The sequence below is a fragment of the Pongo abelii genome, chromosome 13 (assembly GCF_028885655.2).
Source record: "Pongo abelii isolate AG06213 chromosome 13, NHGRI_mPonAbe1-v2.0_pri, whole genome shotgun sequence".
Taxonomy (NCBI): domain Eukaryota; kingdom Metazoa; phylum Chordata; class Mammalia; order Primates; family Hominidae; genus Pongo; species Pongo abelii.
The window spans coordinates 119,016,441-119,031,702 of NC_071998.2; the positions used below are offsets into that span (position 1 = coordinate 119,016,441).

Here is a 15,262-nt window from a genome sequence, read left to right on the forward strand (position 1 = left end):
TTTCCTTTTTTTTTTTTTTTTTTGAGATGGAGTCTCACTCTGTCGCCCAGGCTGGAGTGCAGTGGCGAGTCTCAGCTCACTGCAACCTCTGACTCCTGGGTTCAAGCGATTCTCCTGCCTCAGCCTCCCGAGTAGTTGGGATTGCAGGCACCCACCACCATGTCCAACTAATTTTTGTATTTTTAGTAGAGACAGGGTTTTGCCGTGTTGGTCAGGCTGGTCTTGAACTCCTGACCTCAGGTGATCCGCCCACCTCAGCCTTAGAATGCTTTTCTAACGCAGACACTGCAGGGCTCCATCTTTGCAGATGCTCCCTCTCCAATCATGTGGTGCCTGTGTATTTAGGGCATGCAGTGAGGTCACTTCACCAGCGTTACTCCTCTCCTCTGCTCCTGCTGCCGCACCATCCACCCTACGTGTATAATGAACTTTTCTCCAGGATGGAAGCTGGTGCGTGTCCTGCTTGTCTTGGAACCTGCTCCTGACCTAAGAAGACTGCAATGAGGTAGGCCCAGCTCTCAGAGTGGACCCGTAAGTGAGGGTCGAGGCCACACAGGAAACTTGCTAGAATGCTGGGCCCAGGGGAGTGAGACCCTTTGTAGGGACTTCTGTCTCTACTTCTTTTTCCCCCATCATTCTCATTCTGATCCTGATCTCCTTTATAGCACTGAGAAAGCTACCAACTCCAGGGCAGTTGGTGGAATTTGCACCACCACAGCCTGCTATAGTCTGGTGAGACATGCCTCATTAGGAGGGAACAACCATTGATGACCATGCCAGGCCCCTCACATACTTGTCTGTTAAGCAGATCCTCTCCCATTCTACAGATGAGGAAGCTGAGGCTCAGAGAGATGCAGAAATTCAGAAAGCTCACTCCCCTGACACCCATTGTCTTGTCGTTGTTGTTGTTGTTGTTTTGTTGTTGTTGTTGTTTTGAGACTGGGTCTCACTCCCTTGCCCAGGCTGGAGTGCAATGGCCTAATCACGGCTCACTGCAGCCTTGACCTCCCGAGCTCAGGTGATCCTTCCACCTCAGCCTCCCGAGTAACTGGAACCACAGAACCACAGGCACGTGCCACCATGCCCAGCTAATTTTTGTATTTTTCTGGAGAGATGGAGTCTTACCGTGTTGTCCAGGCTGGTCTTGAACTCCTAGGCTCAAGCGATTGGCCTGCCTCAGCCTCCCAAACTGCTGGGATTACAGGCGTGAGCCACTGTGTCTGGCCCCCATTATCTTTATCATTAGTTCACCAGCAAACAGAAGGCTTTGGAACGAGATCCAAGATTGGAATTTTTAAAATTCTCAATTGTTCTAAGCCAAATTTACATTAAAGCAAAAGCAGCAGTGTTTGCTGCTTCCCAGGATCATCTGTCCCTCCAAGCTCCTGGGAGTGGCTTTCTAGTGTCTCCTTGGTATCTGAAGTCTTCTGTCCCAGCTTTCTGTCACCTCTCTCCATTGTACCCCTTCCCTACCACCCAAGAGCACACGAGTGTGGCCCTTTAGGTTCTTGGCCAGAGCCCTGGTCCTCCCGTGTTACCCAGCAGAGATGGAACCCACAGGCCACTGCTAAAAAGTCTCCAACGCTGTTAAATATCCTTGGAGGAGCAGGGAGTTTCAAAACAACCCAAAGCATGCAACACCAACTGAGCCATTCTAAAACCAGGTCTGTGAGCTGCAGCCAGGCACTGTGCCTTTCCAGAGGCCCTGGTCCAGGCTGTGGGACTCAGCAGACACTGCTGGGGGCCTGTGCATCCACCTCGGAATGACACCAAGCATTTGTTCCTGAGGAAGCAGAAGGCCAGAGTGGTTAGGAGCACAGATTTCAGCATCAGCACACCTGGGTTAAATCCACCCTTGGTCTCTTTTCACAAGATCCTGACAGGTGACTTTGTTCCCTCCTGTAGTGCCCGTGGAGGCGGGAAGCTGAGCCACGCTCCCAGGAAGCACAGTGAGGGCGCAGCCATTGACGATGATGATGATGGTGGTGATGATGATGTTGCTGCTGCTGTTGACAATGAGTCCAAGCCAAGCCTGGGGAGAAAAGAATAAATAGTCTCATAAATTTAAAAAAGCCCAATGCTCATCAACAAGAGAACAGATAAACTGTATATTCACCCAATGGTGAGTTTAAAGAAGTTAAAAATGCATGACACACAGTTGCATATATCAACATGAATAGACCTCAGACACTTAACAATGAGTGAAAATAGCACAGTACAGGAGGATACAAACAGGATAGTGCATTTATATAAAGCTTCAATGTTGCAGGCTGAAAGAGTGAGGGTCGTGATCAGCTCAGTATCCTGGAGGCTATATGAGTAAACAGCAAACTGTTCTCATAAATGCAGAATGTTGGCAAACTGACAAACTGCATCTGCCGCCCAGAAGGAATGTGGAGGGCAGTCACTCCCTAAGCGCAGTTTTCTTGTGATTTGGTACATCTGAAGCCTGTTAGCAATAATGTGAACCTGTGGTCAATTAAGCAGCTGACCAACCATTACCTCCTCTTCCCTGCTCTTTCTACCCAGTAAATACAAAGGGCTGCTGCTTTTGCTTACTAGAAGCAGGGAGTCCTCTTCTTCTTCCCCTGACTCCTTCTTTTAAAACAGTTTCTTCTAAGTTTTCATTTCTGCGTTCGTCCTCCTTCATTCAGTCCCGTAGTAACCGTGGCAAACCGCGGCACTTCAAAACCTCATAAAAAGCACCATATATTGCTTATGGATACATATGTTGTAAATGTGTGAAAACATGCGTGAGAATGACAAATAACGAAGTCAGGATAGTGACTGGCCATGGGGGAGGGATGGTTATTATTGTTGTCTTATATCTTCAATTCCAAATGAGCCACGGGCTTAAAAGTACTTCACTGAATAAAAAAAAAGAACGTATTAATATAATCATTCTGATTGTGGTTATATATTAAGGCCAGGCACAGTGGCTCATGCCTGTAATCCCAACACTTTGGGAGGCTGAGGAGGGTGGATCACTTGAGCCCAGAGTTTGAGACCAGCTTGAACAACATGGTGAAACCGTCTCTACAAAAAATTAAAAAATTACCCTGGCATGGTGGCATGTGCCTGCAGTCCCAGCTACTCAGGAGGCTGAGGTGGGAGGATCACCTGAGCCCGGGAGTTTGAGGCTGCAGTGAGCTGTGATTTCCACTGCACTCCAGCTGGGACAACAGCAAGACCGTCTGTAAATAAATAAATAATATATGGCACTTATTATGTGCCAGGCACTGAGTGCTTTGTATGTGACTTGCTGAATCTTCTCAACAAGTCTAGGAGTTAGGTGCCATTATTAACCCTATTTACATATGGGGAAGCAAAACCACATAGAGACAAAGCAACTTGGCTAGGGCCCTCCAGTTAGTACATGGCAGAGACTAGATTTAAACACAGCCGTCTGACTCCAGAGCCCTCCACTATCAGAAAAACATTAACAGCCGGGTGCAGTGGCTCACGCCTGTTAATCCCAGCACTTTGGGAGGCCGAGGAGGGTGGATCATTTGAAGTCAGGAGTTCGAAACCAGCCTGGCCAACATGGTGAAACCCCATCTCTACTAAAAATACAAAAAAATTAGCTGGGCGTGGTGGTGGACACCTGTAATCCCAGCTACTTGGGAGGCTGAGGCAGGACAATCATTGACCCCGGGAGGCAGAGGTTGCAGTGAACCGAGATTGTGCCATTGCACTCCAGCCTGGGGAACAGAGCAAGGCTCCATCTCAAAAAAGAAAGAAAACATTCTCGGTATAAGCAGACAGTGGGATTCCAGTGTGAATACAGAGTGTGAGTCTGTATAGGCTGGAACAAATGACTCTTCAAGGATGATGATTTTACATAAGCAACAAAAAAGAAGAAAAAGAGTGGTGGAAATAAAGTGGTACAATACAAATTGGATTTTCCTGGGCCAGTGAGTTATACCTGCCTGGTCCCCTGTGCATTACCTGTTATAATAGAACATTGTCAAAGAGTGGATGAACACACTGAAATATTTTAGTTATTTCAGTTACTTCAATCAAATATTTCAATCAATTTCAACTGAAGCACAGTAACCTAGTCCATAAGCCAAGCCCATTTTTCCAGACCAAGCACTAAAGAATACATTCTAGAATGAAACTGATGAATTCCATTGCTAAAGGTTGGGAAGAAACCCAAACTACAGAGACAGGGATCTGAGTTACGCTCCTTGGAGTAAAAAGTGGCACCAACTGTTGGCAAGAAGTTTGTAAAACCAGCTGCTGCTGGCCGGGCATAGTGGCTTATGCCTGTAATCCCAGCACTTTGGGAGGCCGAGGTGGGCAGATCACCTGAGGTCAGGAGTTCAAGACCAGCCTGGCCAACATGGTAAAACCCCATCTCTACAAAAAATACAAAAATTAGCTGAGCATGGTGGCTTGTGCCTGTAATCCCAGCTACTCAGGAGGCTGAGGCAGGAGAATCACTTGAACCCGGGAGGCAGAGGTTGTGGTAAGCCAAGATCACACCACTGCACTCCAGCCTGGGTGACAGAGCAAGACTCTGTCTCAAACAAAAACAAAAAACAGCAGCTGTTGACCTCCAGCACCAGATGACAAGGCTGGTGGGAAGTGTCCGTGGCAGACTATGTGGAAGGACACTGAAAACATGCGCTCCCTCTTACAACTGGGTTGAATGGTGCTGAGCAGAATTTGAGTCTCCTCCTGGTAGGAGTGCTGCCTCTTTATGAAGGGGAAGTGCTCAGATAGTGCTTGCTCTGTTTATCATTAAAATTGCTTGCTCAGATGACACCAAAAGCACAGACAAAACAAGAAAAAAGTAAATTGTTCTACTTCAAAATTTAAAGCTACAATCAAAGGACACAATCTACAGGATGAAAAAGGCAGTCTCAGAGTGGGAAAAATCTGTTTGCAAATCACGTATCTGATAAGGGGCTAATATCCAGATGCAAGAACTCCTATACTCAACAACAAAAAACAATCTGACTTAAAAATGGGCAGAAGTTTGGTGGTGTGTGCCTGTAGTCCTAACTACTTCGGAGGCTCAGGTGGCAGGATGGTTTGAGCCCAGGAGTTTGAGACCAGCCAAAGCAACATAGCAAGACCCTGAATCTATTTAAAAATAAATCAAAACCAGAAAAAATGGGCAAAGGATTTGAATAGCCATTTCTCTAAATAAATTATACAAATGGCAAATAAGCACATAAAAAGATGCTCAACTTCACTAATCATTAGGGAAACACAACTCAAAACCACTACCTCATACCTATTAGAATGACTACTAGAAAAACAAAAAACAGGCCGGGCACAATGGCTCATGCCTGTAATCCCACACTTTGAGAGGCCAAGGAGAGCAGATCACTTGAGCCCAGGAGTTCATGGCCAGCCTGGGCAACACAGTGAGACCTCATCTCTACAAAAAAGAAAAAGAAAAATTAGCCAGTCCTGGTGGCACATGCCTGTAACCCCAACTACTTGGGAGGCTTGCTTGAGCCCAGGAGGTCAAGGCTGCAGCGAGCCATGATTGCACCACAGCACTCCAGCCTGGCCAACAGAGTGAGACCCTGTCTCAAAAAATAAAAATGGGTGGGGCAAATTCCTACCCATTCTCTCTGAAGCACGTGCGCCCCTCCCTGTGGATATAGAATCCCTGGATCTAGGGTGTAATGGTATGGGGAATCCACCACCTTGTCTGTTTCTAAGAAAAAACAGCAAAAAAAAGAAGGGATGGGTTAAAGGTCCTGAATTAGCCGCCCCTGGGGCTGTCCCTGTCCCAACAGCGGCTTCCCACAAGACCAACTTTTTTTTTTTTTTTTGAGACAGAGTCTCGCCCAGGCTGGAGTGCAGCGGTGTGATCTCGGCTCACTGCAACCTCTCCCTCCCGAGTTCAAGCGATCCTCCCTCCTTAGCCTCCGGAGTAACTGGGACTACAGGCTAGTTTTTGTATTTTTAGTAGAGATGGGGTTTCACCATGTTTGCCAGACTGGTCTCGAACTCATGACCTCAAGTCATCTGCCAGCTTCGGCCTCCCAAAGTGCTGGCATTATAGGTGTGAACCACCGCGCCCGGCCAAGGACAACTTCTTGGTGTTTCACAGAAGCCAAAATGCCCGAGGAACCCCCGGCGCTCTGGCAAGGGTGGGACTCCACTCGGAGTTGCCGCCAGGGCGCCTTCTGCCCGGCCGCCCGCACTCCCCTCAACCAACGCGGAACCGACACTCTAGGCCGAAACACTGGGAGCAAGGAAAAGGCCGACACCCAACACCGGTCACGCGGCGGATCAGACGCGGCCTCGGGACTGGGCTTGGGGAGGCCGGGCTTCCGGGACTAGTAAGCGACTACTAGCCGGGCTGTTTAGGGATTGGTCGCCTCTGGCCCTGGAGGCGGGGTTCCTGGAGTAAGACGGTTGCTGATTGGCTGGCTTTCCGAGGCGGGGTTGTGAAGTGTTGGTCATTCTATCTGGGTGCTGGGTTAGGCAGTACGAATACTAAAATTGGAACCAATGACACGCAGATTGGTGAAGCGTTCCATATTTTTTCCATGTGATTCCCTAAAGTAGGATGAAAGACTGTGCTGAGCAAAACAAAATGGGCTATCGGGGGGGGAAAAAAAAACTGGTTCTGGGAGTTAGCTGTTACCAGAACAGTCTCTTCCTAGGAGAACAGGCACTTTTAATTTTCAGTGTTTATTGCATAATGGTTACCAGATGGGCTATGGAGTTGAGCCTGGGATTTGACTCCTGACTTCCCTGTGTGACCTGGAGAAGTTACTTAACCTCAATTTTCCCATCAATATAATGGGAATAATATAAGTGCCTCCCGAGACCGAGGCGGGCGGATCACTTGAGGCCAGGAGTTCGAGACCGGCCTGGCCAACTCGGTGAAACCCCCGTCTGTACTAAAAATACAAAAACTAGCCGGTTGTGGTGTATTCCTTCCTGGGCAGCAGAGCAAGACTGTCTCAAAAAAATAATAAAGTCAAATAAAAATAAAGCCACTTGGAACCTGCACTTCTGCTGCTGATCAAATACTGCACTGCTCCTTCTCTGGTCTAGGAAGCTTACGTGTTAGGCTGTCTCTCTGACCCCCTCTTGCCTGCTCCCTCCTTCTCTCAGCTGCAGCTTCTCTGGCCTTCATCAAATTTGAGTTGTTTTTCTTGCCTTAGGCCCTGTACTTGCTGTCTTTCCACCTCCCACCCACACCCCTTATGGGCAGCATCTCCTCCTCTAAGCCTAGCGCCTCCGTGATGGGGGCCGTTCCTGGCTCCTCCTCGTGCTTTTGGAGCTCTCTGTACCTTTCCTCTGTCAACTAAAAATGAAATCAGCCCTTCACTGACTGAATGGAGTCCCCCTTGGCTAAGGAACCCCAGAAAAACCTTAAAAACAGTTCCCAGCCATGATGAGATAGGGGGTCAGACACGCCTCATGAAGCCTCTCTGTTTCACAGTTTAGAAACAACAACCGACCAGCATTCATGTTACAACAGAGATCAGAAGACTGGCAGAACAGACTTTATGGCAATACAGTATCAAATTATAAACAAGACCTCGGGCCATGGCAGGTGAGGATTAAGTCACACACTCCACACTTGCCACAAGCTTTTCTTTTTCTCTAGCAGCTAAACAAGTTCTAGATGGCCTGGAGATAAGAAATATTAAAACAATTACAATTCACCCAGCTCCCAGAGGCTGAGGGACTGACCACCTATTCCACCAGCCATAACTACAGCTTTCATTGGACAAGAGGCTGATTTCAGCAACTTTCTCCAGATAAGAAGACTACGGACTGGCTCTGGCCAGTTTACAGAGCACTTGTGTGCCCTCATTTTCTGAAAAGCCCTTTCGACAAATAGGGCCTAATTGTAATATATTTAAATGCCAAGTCTCCACCCCAAAGTAAACATGGGTCGAATGGTACATGCGGGTTTGTTCAATATGCATGTGTCAAACCACCTTCATGAATATGCATAGCCCCTCCTACAATCTGCTGAATATATATGTTTAGCCAACCCATTCAGCATAAAGCTCCTACCCCAACCCCTTCTCCTACCTGTCTCTGGTCTTGGCTGGAGGCACGCTTCCTAGCCTGTGGGATGACCACCTTGCAGGCTGTAACCTCCTCTAAAGGAGTCTCCTCTTCTCCTTTCCCAAATTTATAAATCATGTGATTTTTTTCAAGTTAACGGATCATAGTACCAAATCACAGGTGTAATTCTGCTACTTGTGTTCACATCTGATTCACGTCTTCCCCAACACACACGGGGCCACTCACTTTAATAAGGGCACAGGAGCAGGGATCTATTAGTTGAATAAAGAAAGGGAATGAATGAATGAATGAATGAATGCACTTAATCAAGACTCAGCTGTTTGCCGGACAGGCTCCAGCCCAAGGATCAGGAGTACCTGACCTGCTAAAGAAAGTGCTCTTCATCTCAGAGCTGATGAACCTGAACGTTCCAGTCATTTCCCTGGTAAAGTGCCCAATCTACTTGAAATCTTTAAAAATTGGCATGTTTGGGCCGGGCGCGGTGGCTCACGTCTGTAATCCCAGCACTTTGGGAGGCCAAGGTGGGCGGATCACCTAAGGTCAGGAGTTCCAGATCAGTCTGAGCAACATGGAGAAATACCGGTGTCTCCACTAAAAATACAAAATTAGCCGGGCGTGGTGGCAGATGCCTATAATCCCAGCTACTCGGGAGGCTGAGGCAGGAGAACTGCTTGAACCTGGTAGGCAGAGGTTGCAGCGAGTCAAGATCGCACCATTGCACTCCAGCCTGGGCAACAAGAGTGAAACTCCGTCTCAAAAAAAAAAAATTGGCATGTTTGGCTGGGCATGGTGACTCATGCCTGTAATCTTGACACCTTGAGAGGCCGAGGCAGGAGGATGACTGGAGCCCAGAAGTTCGAGAAGTTTTCCTGGGCAAAACAGGGAGACCCCCGTCTCTAAAAAAAAAAATTGTTTAAAAATTAGCCAGAGGTAGGCTGGGCGTGGTGGCTTATGCCTGTAATCCCAGCACTTTGGGAGGCTGAGGCGGGCGGATCACCAGGTCAGGAGATCGAGACCATCCTGGCTAACAAGGTGAAACCCTGTCTCTACTAAAAATACAAAAAATTAGCCGGGCATGGTGATGGGCACCTGTAGTCCCAGCTACTTGGGAGGCTGAGGCAGGAGAATGGCGTGAACCCAGGAGGTGGAGCTTGCAGTGAGCGAAGATCGCACCACTGCACTTCCAGCCTGAGCGACAGAGTGAGATTCCGTCTCAAAAAAAAAAAAAAAAAAAAAAAGCCGGAGGTGGTGCATGCACCTGTAGTCCCTCCTACTGGGTGGAGGTGGGAGTGGGGAATCACTTGAGCCCAGGAGATCAAGGCTGCAGTGAACTGTGGTTGTGCCACTGCACTCCAGCCTGGGAGACAGAGTGAGACCCTGTCTCAAAAAACAAATAAACAAATAAAAAACGGCGTGTTTGTGTCATCTTAATTGACAAATCATCATCATGATTATCATCACCACAACCATTTGTTGCGAACTCATCAGGTGCCAGGTGCTGGGCTTTTGACATGAGCCTGTGACATTGTGACATGCTTTGCCAACATTTGTCATTATTTTTCTTTTTTTTTTTTTCTTGAGACAGTGTCTTGCTCTGTCACCCAGGCTGGAGTGCAATGGCATGATCTCAGCTCACGGCAACCTCTGCATCCTGGATTCAAACGATTCTCCTACCTCAGCCTCCCAAGTAGCTGGGACTACAGGTATGTGCCACCACGCCTGGCTAACTTTTTTTTGTATTTTTAGTAGAGACAGGGTTTTGCCATGTTGGCCAGGCTGGTCTCGAACTCCTGACCTCAGGTGATCCACCCGCCTCGGCCTCCCAAAGTGCTGGGATTACAGGCGTGAGCCGCTGTGCACAGCTGAAAGTCACTTTGAAACAACCAATCCACTTTTTGTTCTGTTTCTGCTTTTGTCAGCCTTCTCTATCTGTAAAACCAGCCTCCTCTGTTCAGCAAATCGGGACACTCATTCTATTGCCCAATTCTAGAATAATAAATAAAAGCCAATTAAGGCTAGGTGCTGTGGCTCACGCCTGTAATCTTAGCACTTTGGGAGGCTGAGGCGGGCAGATCACCTGAGGTCAGGAGTTTGAGACCAGCCTGGCCAACATGGTGAAACCCCATCTCTACTAAAAATACAAAAATTAGCTGGGTGTGGTGGTGCACACCTGTAGTCCCATCTACCTGGGAAGCTGAGGCAGGAGAATCACTTGAATTCAGGAGGTGGAGGCTGCAGTGAGTTGAGATCATACCACTGCACTCCAGCCTGGGCGACAGAGCAAGAGAAAGAAAGAAAGAAAGAGAAAGAGAGAAAGAGAAAGAAAGAGAAAGAGAGAGAGGGAAAGAGAAAGAGAGTCAATTACGATATTTAAACTGATCGGTTGTAATTTTGTCTTTGACAACCTTTAGAGATGGATTTTTTGAAGCTGTGACAGAAGTAAACTGAGTCCCCTCGGCAGAGTGACAGAGCCGTTTGTTCTCTTCCCCTGCCTCTTTCCCCAGAGCAAAAACCCACGTGCCACAGCACCCAAACTGGGGGAGGGACCTACTTTTCCTAAGTCACACCCTGCTCTATAAGTGGGTGCCAGGGGGTGTCAGCCACTGGTATTCTCAGCTGGTCTCGCCCCGCCTGGTGTGAAAAAGCCTCTATCCTATGAGCTAGCTGGAGGTGGGCCAGCAGGGCCCAAGCATTCTCAACCTGCCGCACCTGAAGAAGAGCTTCCACGCTCCAGGTGGGCCTTGTGGGAAAGTCCTCTCTGCTGTACCTGCTTGCAATAGAGATGCTGCAACACAGGGATGGGCAGGGAGGGGTGGGGTTCTGTGTAGAGAAAGGCCAGCGGCCTTCCCCTCCCAGGGCGAAATGAAGAGCCAGACTAGGAGCTGGGAGGAGAGCCCCTGTCTTTTTGACCACACCTGCCTAGAGTATAACACCCCAGGTAAAACTTCCACAACACACAGCTTGAGAGTTAGGGGGAGAAATGGTGTTTTTCTGACACCAAATATTTGTTACTTTTCACACTAATTCTCTGATACCAGCTGGGTATCCTACATGTGAGAGTACGTAAAATTTAAAAGCTAGCTGGGTGCAGTGGATCATGCCTGTAATCCCAGCACTCTGGGAGGCCAAGGCGGGCAGATCACCTCAGATCAGGAGTTTGAGACCACCCTGGGCAACATGATGAAACTCCGTCTCCACCAAAAAAATTTAAAAAATTAGCCAGGCGTGGTGGTGCGTGCGTGTAGTCCCCAGCTACTCGGGAGGCTGAGGCAGGAGAATTGCTTGAACCCAGGAGGCAGAGGTTGCGAGCCAAGATTGTGCCACTGCACTCCAGCCTATGTGACAGAACGAGACTCTATCTCAAAAAAAAAAAGAAAAAAATGTAAAAGTTGTTGGAACCCCAAAACCACTTTAAGCCTTGAGAGATATGTGACTGTGATGTGGGTCACGGAGCCTGTTCTGCAGATCTGCCTCTTAGACTGGAGCTTAACCCTCTTCCCCATTGTTCCCATTCTGTAAATGATGAGGAAAGACCAGAGACCAGAACTCCCCCTCCCCATCACTGACCTTGTTGTAGATTAACTGCCTCTTTTATTGGCCTCTACCTAACTCAGACCAGATGGCGTCGTGAACAGAGATCCTGTAGCATGATCATAACTCACTGCAGCCTCGAATTCCTGGGCTCAAGCAATCCTCCTACTTCAGCCTCCTGAGTAGCTGGAACTACAGGCGGATGCCACCACGCCTGGTTAATTTTTTTTTTTTTTTTAGAGATGGAGGTCTTGCTATATTGCCCAGGCTGGTCTTTAACTCCTGGTCTTAAGTGATCCTCCCACCTTGGCCTCTCAAAGTGCTGGGATTATAGGCATGAACCAGTGCACCTGGCCAAGGGCATGTTTAATGATGCCTGGCCTCCCTGCCTCCCTAGGGCCTAGGTTTGTTCCCTCCAAAGCCTCCCAGAGGTGACAGTGCTCCAGGCCACTGTCCACTGTCCTTGGCCGGTGCTGCAGTCTGCATGGCTTTGTGCACTGCCCGACTCCCCTCAGAAGACCCAGCTCCTGCAGGGTTTGTGTCTCACAGATCCAGCAGCTCTGGGCCCATCAGTCTCAGTCCCCAAGAGACTACGGAAGGCAGCTGGAGAAGCGATAATGAGACAGTGCCCCTGTGGCAAGTAGCAGCCTATGGTCCAAAGTGGGGACCTTTGGGGAGAGTCTCCAAGCAAACCCCAGAAAGTGCTCTCCCTCCACCCTGCAGCGTCCCCTCCCTGCCTAGAAGTTCAGCTCGTCCCTCCTGCCACGTGGTGCTGACAAAGCCATCCTGGTGCTGATGAAGGCGAGGAGGGCAGGTCTCCAAGCTGACACCCTCTGTGGGCTGCCTGAGGGGCTGTGGGCCCCATTAAGCTGGGAATTCAGAGCTACCCCCTGCGATGGGCCTGGGGAAACGAGAATAGAAATGGGGGAGGCACGGGGAGGCCCCCGGTCAGCTGGGAGCACTGTGGGAATTTTTGCCCGCCTAGGCTCCTGTGGGAGCAGCTGTTCAGGTGGGGGAGGGGGCAATGTCCAGCAGGAGCAGGGGCATTGCATTGAGCTGGAAGGGCACTGGGCCAGGCCTCCCGCCTCTCCCCACAAGGCCTGGGCAGCCAGAGCTCCCTCACTTGTGAGTGCACTCAGGCTGAGGCCTGTGCAGAAGCGTGGGGGTCTCTTCCCTCTGCCAGTCACATTTCTGCCCTCCCAGGGCTGCCCTGCAGGGAACAGGCACCCTGGGAAGGGCAGACCACCACAGGTGCGGTCCAGGGGTGTCGGAAATTCCAGGAGCTGCCTGCCTACCACACAAAGTGGGCGGGAGCTTCGTGGGCCACCACTCACTAAGTGCCCCCAGCATCCCCGGACTGTATCCCTGCACAGGGAACTTTACAGATGTGGTCTTGTGAACTCTTTCACAGAGCAGGGTTCAGGCCATTGGCCCAAGGACCCACTGGAAGTCAGACAGAGCCCAAATGTGAGCCCACTTTTGACCAACCAATCACTTCTCTGAACTTTCTCATCACCAACAGTAAAAATGCCCCCACCTCCCTGTGTTTCTGACCCCTCTCCGTGCCCCCAAGCTCTCCTCATCCCCCTGCCCCCGCCCCAAGGGTCCTACAACTCACAAGATCTAGTTGCTCCAAGAAACCACATTTGCTGAAGTACCACTACCATTCCCCTTGGCTATTGTCAGAGTTTTTCGGGGTGGTGCTATAGCCATCTCTTGCTAAGTGCCAAGCCCTGGGACGACAGGGATGGAAAGGACCTGCCCACCGTCCCAGGGAGTGGGTGCCTGGGCTGGTGGGGAACACAGGCAGGCACACAGGCATGGCTGGCTGAGATCGGGGCTGGGGATGGAGCCCATAGAGGCACCCAGCTGCTGGCCAGGGCCCCATCAGCTGGACCCCCTAACGCACCCATGCCAGGACACTGTCACCCCAGGCCACAGCTGCAGAACAGGCTTTGTGTGCCCAGGGTTAGTGTTGTCCATCTTCTGATCAGCACAAAGGAAAGGATGGTGATTTCCAGGGCCCTGACCCACATGAACATTCCCCATGGTGCTTATTTCCCCGTGGGGGAAAGAAGGTTGTCCCCAGAAGCCCAAAAAGTTGCCCTGGGAGCCAGGCATCCTGCCTGCCATGGCCTGGGACTCCTGGGCCTGGGGCCTCACTGAGGCCATCTGCCTTGGAGTGGGACCTGGTACTGGCACCCAGCAAGAAGAGGGCAGGGGCCCTTTAAGCCCAGCCTCGCTTCCTCGGCCTGTTGCTATGTATGGGACCAGCTTCCTTAGCAACCACCTGGCCTCTTCCTGGGGCCTGGAGCCCTGGTTGCCATCAGCCATGGCTCCCAAAAAGAGTGTGAGCAAGGCAGGCAAGGAGCTTGAAGTCAAGAAGAAGAAAGGGGGCAAGAAGGAGCCGGTGGTGGCCGTGGAGCCGCCTCTGGCCGAGGAGATGAAGGAGTTCTACCACATCCAGATCCGAGACCTGGAGGACCGGCTGGCCCGGTGCGTGGGCTGGCGGGCAGGAGTCTGGTGCCCTGGGTCAGAAGCCCATGCCCATGTGGCCCCCATGCAGGTTTGGCCAAGAGGCCTTAGGCCTGTGTTCTGACCTCCCCTGGGATGTCCGGACCCCATCCCGACCCCAGCCTCATTTCCTCATATGTACCTTTGGGAGGTTTCACGATTTTGAGGGTAAATGGGTTTCCCCACCTTCCCAGCTCCTAGAACCCTGGGCCCACGATGCTAACTCGTGGCCCCACCCCAGGCAATCCCCACTTCCCCCTGCCTCACTCCTGCCCCATGGGATCACAGGCTTTATGAAAGGGTGGAAACAGCCCTCTGGCAGACAGGTGGACCCCCGGGCCCCACTTCCACTTCCTGGCAGTGGCACCTGTGCCCCACTGACCCACCCAGCACATGAGCCCAGTTGTTTCTCCATGCTGGGCCTCAGTTTCCCCAAATGTAAGTGGGGAAGGTTGATTCCCCCTCCATGGCTGTGACATTCTATTCTGGAGCCAGTTTTGTGTGTGACGTAGTGCTGGGGGGAGATCCTCTAACTCTTCTTTCAGAGCCATGTTCACCTGTCCATCATTTTCTTATGTTACAACCAGTTTCCTCCCAGTTGTGAGGCACCAGCCCGTCTCAGGGTGACCTTAAAAGACAAACCAGTAGGCGGCAGCTCTTCCCCAGGTGACTGATGCTGTGGGTAACCACAGCTAATGCTGAGTCCCTTGTGGTGCCAGGCAGCCCACGTGCTGGTGCTCACTGAGTCCTCACAGCAGTCTTACTAGAGAGGTCCTGATGCCATCCCCATTGCACAGATGGGGAAGACTGAGGCTCAGAGAAGGGAAGTCACCCCCAGGAAGAGGAGGCACCAGGATGGGAGCCCTGGCCTCCTGACTCCCCTATGCAAGACTGCTTCCTCAGCCCACACCCCTGAAATACTCTGTGTGCAGTCACTATTTGAAAGATGGTGGTCAACTAAATTATGATGTAAAACAACTTTCCAGACCAGGCACGGTGGCTCACGACTGTAATCCCAGCACTTTGGGACACCGAGGTGGGCAGTTCATGAGGGCAGAGTTCGAGACCAGCCTGACCAACATGTTGAAGCCCCGTCTCTACTAAAAATACAAAAATTAGCCGGGCGTGGTGGCATGTGCCTGTAATCCCAGCTACTCAGGAGGCTGAGGCAGGAGAATCACTTGAACCCAGGAGG

General features: G+C 50.5%; 2 protein-coding genes across 4 annotated transcripts in view; one reads left to right on the plus strand and one right to left on the minus strand.

Moving 5' to 3' along the window:
• The window catches only part of PTRH1 (peptidyl-tRNA hydrolase 1 homolog), a 22,874-nt gene continuing 7,612 nt past the window's right edge, over positions 1-15,262 (minus strand). For both annotated transcript variants that reach the window (XM_063714451.1, XM_054520695.2), the window contains one exon: positions 1-2,032. In XM_063714451.1, the coding sequence (XP_063570521.1) occupies positions 1,830-2,032 (203 nt within the window). In that variant the 3' untranslated portion in view covers positions 1-1,829. The remainder of the gene's footprint in view (positions 2,033-15,262) is intronic.
• The window catches only part of CFAP157 (cilia and flagella associated protein 157), a 7,039-nt gene continuing 5,592 nt past the window's right edge, over positions 13,816-15,262 (plus strand). The window contains exon 1 of one of the 2 annotated variants that reach the window (XM_002820233.4): positions 13,816-14,049. In XM_002820233.4, the coding sequence (XP_002820279.3) occupies positions 13,886-14,049 (164 nt within the window). In that variant the 5' untranslated portion in view covers positions 13,816-13,885. The remainder of the gene's footprint in view (positions 14,050-15,262) is intronic. The other variant, XM_054520684.2, reaches the window with a different exon arrangement.